We start from the raw sequence: 9,994 nt of genomic DNA on the forward strand, positions 1-9,994 counted from the left end.
TGTTTTATCACATACCTAAAATATACTGTTTATACTGTCAACAGTCTTCCTTCTGGTTCGGAGCCATTAGTCACGCACTGTCGATCTAAAAATGACGATTTCGGGATGAAAACGTTGTGGACTGGCCAAGGATTCCGCTTCTCGTTATGCTCGATACCCAAAAGTACTTTGTTTTTCTGTCATTTCTGGTGGGGTAACAAGAACAAAGCCTTTGATGTTTTCAATGCAAAATGGCCCGAGGAGATGTGTCCTGATCGTATATGTTATTGGGCAGCAAAAGACGATGGCATATACTATTCTGGGTCCTACCCACCGAAAGTACTTACCAAAGCCTATGATTGGGAGTAATTAGTGTATCATTTGTACTAGTTATGGCAAAAAGAATGTTGTAATTGAGTCTTGAATTACATTTGGTATGGTTCGGTTCGGTTCAGTTCGATTCTGAATGGATTGAACTACGAGACTGTTATAATCGAGTCTCGATAATTCACAAAACACTTTTATAAATTGAGTTTCGAATATCATACAATAATTATAAGATTGTATGTTTGTTTCGATTCTAAATGAGTTGAACTACAAGACTATTATAATTGAGTATCCATAATTCAAGAAACATTAAAAGACTGGTATAATTTAATCTCGAATAACGTCCAATAATTTATAAGATGATCTGTCCGGTTCGATTTTAAATGGGTTGATAAAATGAATGAATTTGATTGAATATTGCATGTTTTGAGTTTTCCTATTGGCCCTCATTTTGTTTTCTCTCTTTGAATGTGTGATTTTTTGTCCATTTTTTATAATTAGAATAGTTTATTACCATTATACTCTCATGTGATTGTTGTTAGTTTTTCAACAAGTCGTTACTTTTTGAGATAAATGAAATTTAGATTGAAAGGAAAAAATGATAAATTAATTACAAAAGAAAATGGGTTTTTAAAATGCTAAAAAAATCATATTTTTAAGCTTCAAAAAACAGAGATTTTACTTGACCATGTATAACAAAATGTACACATTTTTAAAAAACTATTTAACAGATTCTAATTCGTTAACGCCATTGATAAATTTACTGTTCACTAATATATTTTTTAAAGTTTTTTTTTCCGAGTTATTAATATTAAAAGCATTGATAATAATTAGTAACAAAATAACAAGTAAGAATTAAATTAATACGAAATAATTAATAGTATTTATGAAAAGAATCTAAACTTTCTAATAAAATATTAATTGGAAGTAATAACAATTGAATTTATAATAAATAATAACAAAAAGAAAAAAAATAAAAAAATAATATTATGAAAAGGTTTAATAATAAAACAGTAATAATTATAAATTAAAATAATACTAATAAAAATAATATATACGTGATAAGAATAGTAATAAATAATAATAATTTAATAAATATTAATTATAATACAGATATAAATAATTGTATAAAAATAAAAAAAATTACAATAATAATAACGAATGTATTGATAAGATTAATATAATTAGTCTTATTGCTTATTTCATCAAAATATTATTGCTATTATTTTATAGTATTGTTTTGTCAAAATTTTATTTTTCTTATTTAAAGTTTATTTTGTATTACTTATTATTAATAAATTAATTGTGCTTATTTTATACTGTAATACATTTCATATGAACATATTAGTATTATTTTAAAATATTTTATTTCATATCATTAAAAAATTATTTGTTTCAAATTATTCTTATTTCTATTTGTGATAATATTTTGAATTTATCAATTTAATTTATCTAACTTATATTATTTTATTAAATATTTTGTAAATATTTAAATATTATCCAATTAATGTAAAAATATGTGATTAATTTGAAATTTAGAAGGCTTTAGCGATTGTATGATATTTTGGTAATGTTAATTTTATATACAAAATTATTATCAAACGTCGTTGTATATTATTTATCATCAACTTTTTTTTAATATAATTTTGATTATATATCTTTATTTATTACATCACACGAACCAAACTATATCTATACGACTTTTATGTCCAATTTAATAATGTATAAAATGGTCTGATTTTGGTTCGTGTTCTTATTTCCCGGTCAAAATTCAAAGGCGGTAGTCAAATCCAAAAACTCAGATCGCGTTCTCTCCATCTACTTGCACGATCTATGGCTTCGCCGCCGCAAAACCCGAACGACCGCCAGCCCCAGGGGCAGAAGCAGCGGATCCTGCCTAAGCGCATTATTCTTGTGCGCCATGGCGAAAGTGAAGGCAACATGGATGGAAGTGCATACACTACAACCCCCGACTATAAAATACCCTTGACACCTCTAGGCGTGGACCAGGCCAATCGGGCTGGCTCAGACATCAGGCATGTCGTCTCCGATGGTGGAGTTTCGTCGAATTGGAAAGTCTATTTCTACGTGTCTCCTTATCAGAGGGCTCGTTCGACGCTACGCGAGATCGGTCGGGCCTTTCCCAAGAGGAGAATCATTGGGGTGAGGGAAGAATGTCGGATTAGAGAACAGGATTTCGGAAACTTTCAGATTGCCCAGCGGATGAAAGTGATCAAGGAGACTAGAGAGAGGTTCGGGAGGTTCTTTTATCGCTTTCCCGAAGGAGAGTCTGCTGCTGATGTTTATGATCGGGTTTCAAGTATGCTTTTTTTTACCTCTACTTTTTGCTGCTTTTCTCTTTCGTTATTTGTCTTGGATTGATTCAGTTGGGATGCAAAAGAGATAGAGCTGCTTTTGTTATACTACTTGAACACGGAGTGCTTTATACTGAAATAATATATTTCGTGTTTTCGAGTAGCAATTAGAGGTGATGATTTTGCTTCCTTTTCTGTAATTTTTGGTGATATTACTAGGAGATTTGTTGTCTTCGGCAAGAAATAAGTGGGATTCCTGAAACAATGTGAGGGAAACTTAAGTAAAGATTACTTTTCTTCTGGTAGGTTGATTTGGATGAACCTTTTAAGATATATACAGTTCATGTGGAGTGGTTATACAAACTTTCTTAAAATGCATTAGCTGGTAGTGTAACATGGATATAGAGGTAACCTTGTACAAAAGTTTGTACTCACAAATGGTTTGGAGAGAGTTGAATGAGGATTTTGTATAGTTCTGAAGGAATTATGTGAAAAACAGCTCTGAAAGCTGAAATAACTACAATTCCATCATGATACTTTGAGTAATATGATCTCTGGAATTGACTGGATTTATTTGATCATTATTCAGATTGGCTGAAATAGTTCAAGCCTCGCAGATTGTAGATTATGCTTGGAAATATAGTTTAAGTGTCACAATGCTGGTCTCTTTGGTTCCTGCGAAATTAATTGCACAATCTCGATTCTTGATGTGAAATTGTTAACTGCTGCAGAAGTAAAACATTTAAATTCAAGTTTAAGAAGCAGGTTTATCTTGTTTTTAGAGTCTTTTGGGTTATTGTCGGCGTTTTCCATAATGTATTGTGGTTTTCTTTCTAGTAATATAAAAAATAAACCACAATTGACGAGTACTGAGGCTTTTTTCGAAGTACATTATTAAATGATTCATCAAACATTTTCCTGACTGGAATATTTAAAGGGATTTATTTGTCCTCCTTGGGCTTGAATTTTAGACCAAGTGAACTTAAAACTTTGATTTTTTTCTTTGTAATCTGCATCTGACGATTATGTTTATGGCTGTGTAAGCTTGAGAGTTTGTATAATATGCATTGCTAGTGGGACGCAATAGAGTGCTCTTTATAAGTGAAGCGATAACTTATCTGGGAACTTGGATTGATATATGTTCACTTTGATATTCTTTTACTTTTTTTTTTGTGTCCCTGCTCACAAACTGCATATGACCCACAATTTGTGCAATTTGAATTTTTTTACCTTATTATTTATTTTGTATGTGTGCATGCAGTTTTAATGTGAGTGAATTTTTTTGGTATACATGTAGTTGATTCTATCCTTAAATATCATGTCAGTGGCTTTTTAATTCATATTTGGTTGGTATCCATTAAAGAAGAGTCGGAATTTAAAGAGGAACCACAGCTATGTTTGGTTTATTGCTCTATATTTTCTGGAAAGTGTGTTGGGTATTTCACTCTGTGTTTGGTTTTGTTTTCTGAAGTTTTGTTTGTGTATTTACCACATATGATAGGTATTCTGCAACGAAGGATGGCTTCTTTATTCACCCACATAGAAAATTGGCTTATGATAACTTATCCTACAATATAGCGCTGATGTTTTTATAACTGTTTGCCGCTGTGAGGGAGCTTCTAACTTTTACTGTTGTGATGCCTATTTGCGTGGATTTTCTTTTGCTGTTTCTCTTTTACTAGTCATATCCTGTCTCCTAAGAAATGGCAGAAGGATACAAAAAGCATTAAGAATTTATGCCCCTTTCGCATGATCTGAAAATAATGTGTCTCAGAACTAACTGCTACCCTTTTCCATGATAATTCTCCTATTCCTTGTTGTGCATTGAATCTATAGGTTTTTGAATTGCACGCAGCTAATATCTGTAAGTTGTGTATTTCCTCAGAATTCGGATCAATGTGTTTCAAATTTTAGATGAACGCTTCAATGTGCAGGTTTTCTTGAATCATTGTGGAGGGACATAGATATGAACAGGCTTCAGCAGGATTCATCTGACGATCTCAATCTTTTAATCATATCACACGGGCTTGCAATTCGTGTTTTTTTAATGAAGTGGTTTAAATGGACAACAGAGCAATTCGAGTACTTGAATAACTTGGGAAATGGTGAATTTCGAGTGATGCAGTTGGGTTTGGGCGGAGATTACAGTCTTGCAATCCATCACACGTACGAAGAACTGCAAGAATGGGGACTATCTCATGAAATGATAGAAGATCAAAAGTGGCGAGCTAATGCTACTCGGGGTGATTGGAATGAAAAATGTCCGTGGTACCTTGACGTGTTCTTTGATCAGTATGCGGAAGACTCCGATTCTGAATATAAAGATGAGTTGTAGTTCTATGATCATAGCTGCAAGAAAATATGGACTTGAATTCTTTTTCGTGTAACATTCTTGTGAATTTCTTGGTGTACTACCCTGGAATGCTACTACGTTATAGAATGAAAAAGAAGAAAAAGAAAATAAAATTCATTTTCCAATTTCATCTTCTGTAAACTCGCAGTTCCGGTTGTTTTTCAAGTGATTTTGAGGTCCTCATTTCTTCAGGATCTGATTCTTCGATGGGTGAAAGAGTATAAAATGAGAGAATAATTGATCAATAATATTATATATATATATATATATATATAACAATTTATTAATATAATTTATAAAATCGACGCAGAGATCGAATAAAGATGTTTCTATTTATTTTATGCAGGTAAAAATGCCATTTTTTACAATAAAAAAATGTTATTCTTAGGAAGTGACATACAAAATCTATCTTTGATATCTATATCTATATTATATTCTTTGCTAACTAATCATACATCAACTAACAATTTTGACCCTTAATTTTAACTGATGAACAATAAAAATTATTTTACAAATACATTGTAGTAAATTTATTATCCAATAATAAATATCATCTTTCATATTTATTTATTCATATTCTAAAAATAATGTGAGTAAGAGTGTGCATAATAATTTGCATATATTTACCATAATAGTGTAATCACTTTTCGAAAAGAGTATCTCTCTTGTGAGACGGTTTAACGAATCTTTATCTGTGATACGGATCAAACCTACTGATATTCACAATAAAAAGTAATTCTTAGCATAAAAAGTAATATTTTTTCATGGATGATCCAAATAAGAGATTCGTCTTACAAAATACGACTCGTGAGATCGTCTCACACAAGTTTTTGTCTTTCGAAAATCAGAATGATATTAGCTTTGAGAATTTATTTAAATTGAGCAGAAACAGAAGAAAACTAGAGAGCTAAGAAACACCAAAACTAATATTTTTAAAAGCTGAACATAAAGAATCATTTTTTCAATGATTGCAAACACTCCCTATATATGATTTTGATTTTTGCCACTCAAAATCAAACGATTTCTTTTTTATTATTATTTCATCAATTACAATTATATAGATTTTATTTTATTTTTTGATTGTCCCAAATATATAATCCAATTTATTAATGACATTTTTTCTCTATATATATATTAACTAAATATTAAAATATGTGCAACCATTTTTTAATGAGTGAGTCTCATGTGAAACCATCTCACGGATACTAATCTGTGAGACGGGTCAATCCTACCAATATTCACAATAAAAAGTAATACTCTAATCATAAAAAATTATATTTTTTCATGAATCACTTAAATAAGATATCTGTTTCACAAATTCGACTCGTGAGACCGTCGGGCAAGAGTTTTTGCCTTTTTTGAGCTAATTAAATAAAAATAAGATAGGAAATTTGTAGGACCGAGTGCTTACCGCTTTACCAAAAGCTATAGCTAGTGGTAATGGTGCAACTCAAATCTTTTAAACCGCACAGCAGCACAAGCACCACGGTTCGATCACTCTACTAAGCAGGGACAATTATTGCACCCAACAATCTCCCTCCCAATAATTGCACTCCTTGCAATCAATGGGAATCGAACCCGTGACCTTGGCTCTGATACCAATTGTAGGACCGAGTGCTTACCGCTTTACCAAAAGCTATAGCTAGTGGTAATGGTGCAACTCAAATCTTTTAAACCGCACAGCAGCATAAGCACCACGGTTCGATCATTCTACCAAGCAGAGACAATTATTGCACCCAACAAAATTTGTTAATAAATTTTTTTCCCATAATTTTATTAATCTACGTGAATAGTTAACCAAATCTACATATTCGAGTCAAACTCGGTGCCATTAATTTTTAAATAGGAAATATTATAATTAAATATTTGCACAACATATAAAATTATAGAGAGGCTAATTTTCTACTATATTATTCTTAAAAGGAGGCTGGAAGAATTAAAAATAATAGTCAGTGGTTTAATTCCAGTCTGAGGACCGATAACTCCGTAGAAAGTGACTTGTATCCAATCTCTATGACCAAGTCCTAACTCATTAAAATTAACCTGAAATTTCTTCATCTTTTTTTAGAAAAAAAAAAATTCGTGGAGTCGAGTTAATTATTAATTTATACGTCTCGATTATATAGACTTGTTTATTTTTCACAAAAATCATCGTTAAAGAAAAGTTGACAAAACACGTTACACGTTGTTTCGTTTAATCCCGGTAAAAAAAAAATACTAAAAGCATAAATTTGACTGCAAAATAAAATCTATATATAATTGAGATGAACAGAATATTAATTAGGTAAAAACTTGTGTGAGACGTTCTCACAGGTCATATTTTGTGAGACGAATCTCTTATTTGGGTAATCAATGAAAAAGTATTACTTTTTATTGTGAATATCGGTAGGGTTGACCCGTCTCACAGATAAAGATTCGTGAGACCGTCACACAAGAGACCTATTCATATAATTAAGTCGTACATATTTATTCTAATCAAATAAAATTTTTGTTTTTTTGCTTTTTTTTTAAAGAAAAAAGAAAAGAGAGAGACCCTCGTGGAAATTTCTGCATATGAGGGGAAAAAAAAAAAAAACCAACCCTAGAAGGCTTACGTTGACTTCACCCCAACTTCTATCTAAAACGTTGAAAATTAATAAGCGACTTCAGAGGAATTAAATTTGTAGTTTAATTTCTTAAAAAAGATAAATTTCACTTTCGAAATATATTAAATTCGCATTTCCCTTACTTAATAAATTTTCTTTTTTGTGTTTCCTTTTAAAATTTTTGTTCCACGCCACATTGTCTTGAAATTTTGGCAGGAACCTTATTTCAATTAGGGACTAGGATGTCCTAGTTGACTTACTTTTTTAAAAAAATAAGCAAGATACCCGATCGTCGCCTGATTCATTATGGAAGAGATCGGCCCTAGTATATTCCGGTCACAATCTATACATACTCGGAGTTGCACTCATTAACCAAATTTTGACACTTATCACGATTCGTTGTTCATCTTAACAATTTTTTGACACGAGTCTAACTTTCGAAAACGTCTCCTAAATCATTTTAGCGGAGTTCATAAAAAAAAATTGAATTAAATAAATATATGAAAGACAATATAGAAAATCAAACAATAGAAAATAGTCAAAATATTTCTAATATAAATGAATAATTAAAAACAATAGATTGACAGTTTTAGAGCTAGAATATTAATCCAGACGGTATAATCAAATTGTTCAATAATTTCTTTATCAATTGATAACAGAACCAACCAATTTAATCTTTCGGATGACAAAGTTGATCATAATAAAATTTTGATGAGTTTAACTTTGATAAACTTTGTTTTGTAGTTGCTACAACAATTATTGATTTTAGAAGCGATGTGAGCATTTGGAGAATATTCATCCATTTTCTTCAAGTACTTCACTGTATCAATAATCGATTTTACTTCTATTGAGAATGATCGCTTCAAAAATGTCAACTCCGAAAATTAAACATCGTTATTAATATCGTAACAATCCTTATAAGTAAGATAATATGCTTTTATATTTGATCAATTCATAGTACTATATAAAAAATATATTTAATCAAAAAAATATTTGTTTGTTGTGCTCGATCATAAAAAAAAGTTTATATTAAGAAAAATTACCAAGAGGCCATGGAATAATAATTTTATAAATAAATTTATCAAGAAGCCAAATAATAAGGAAAAATTTATGTTAGATCCCCAAAAAAATATATATTTCGTGACATGTAAGAAAAAAAATCTCGAAAACAACAAATTTATATTAGGTGAATTTACACTGTTATGTAATAATTTATTTTTCAAAATTATGGATTCTAAAAAAAATATGTCCGAGTTGAATATCTCTCATATCTCTAAATAGGAACGACTCTAATCACAATAGCAATTATCTTTTTTTTTTGTACATGCAATATTTGACAAAGACGTCAAATCAGATATCGATCCAAATATTTTTTGTCAAATTAATTTTTAATTTTTTTAATGATGTAATAACATGTTTTTTTAATTATTTATGATAATGATTTATGATTCATTTCACATCAAAATTATAAGCCTAGTGTGGTCTTAGGTTGATGCCCCAATGAAAACTAATTGATAAATAAATATGAATAGGTTTTTTGTGAGACGGTCTCACGAATCTTTATAGACCAGTCAACCCTACTGATATTTACAATAAAAAGTAATACTCTTAGCATAAGAAGTAATATTTTTTCATGAATGACCCAAATAAAATATCTGTCTCACAAAATATGACATGTGAGACCGTCTCACGTAAATTTTTGTCAATAAACATATCATGAATTGATGAAAAATTTGAGATAAATAGTTCAACTGAGAATCCTGATAAATGATCGGCCAACCAGCACCTGAGCAGATGCCCAGCCATTTTCACATTGTCTGGAGGGATAATATGGTAATTATGGATATGCTTAGAATAAAAGTTACCCCATAATTGGCTGCCGCCTTGAACTTATACTTTTTATTTGGAAACACCCAAACTTTTACTCATTTCAGCACTATCATCCTTCCTGCTAGGTTCATTTAATTTGGCCTAAAATTGAAGAAATTTGTGATTTTACATGTTTGACGGCTCTTGCAAACCGCTTGTATTTGATATTTACTAATGATTTTTCTCGTGTCTTTTTTTTTAATCATCATTTTCTTTATATTTCACTCGAAAAATTTTGTAATCGACCAAAACACTTACGAACTATGTAAAACAACCATCTTGATATGGCTCTTGCTTTCTAAAATGCTCTATCTTGATTTTCTTTTGAAGTTTTTTACATTTTCTATATGTTGTTTAGGGTATCTTTACAAGAATTCTAAAATCTCATCGGTTTGATCGGAAAAAGTTCAATGGTCAAGAGAGTTTTTGCGAATATAGCACCCTCAACCCTCTAAAATATGAATAGATATCGGATTGATCTCATTCATATCAATAATAAAAAAATAATATTTTCGATTATTAGAGTTTGTGACAAAATATACATACAGCCTAGAACTCGAACAAGA

The 9,994-nt window shown here is 30.5% G+C and overlaps 1 protein-coding gene across 1 annotated transcript; it reads left to right on the top strand.

Moving 5' to 3' along the window:
• Nucleotides 1-2,051: 2,051 nt before the first annotated feature.
• On the top strand, nt 2,052-5,165 carry LOC140814858 (phosphoglycerate mutase-like protein AT74). The gene is made up of 2 exons (XM_073173955.1): nt 2,052-2,626; nt 4,556-5,165. The coding sequence occupies exons 1-2, from the start codon at nt 2,140-2,142 to the stop codon at nt 4,954-4,956; spliced, it is 888 nt and encodes a 295-aa protein (XP_073030056.1). The 5' UTR covers nt 2,052-2,139; the 3' UTR covers nt 4,957-5,165.
• The last annotated feature ends 4,829 nt before the right edge of the window (nt 5,166-9,994 follow it).

Source organism: Primulina eburnea, chromosome 15, assembly GCF_022965805.1.
Source record: "Primulina eburnea isolate SZY01 chromosome 15, ASM2296580v1, whole genome shotgun sequence".
NCBI lineage: Eukaryota > Viridiplantae > Streptophyta > Magnoliopsida > Lamiales > Gesneriaceae > Primulina > Primulina eburnea.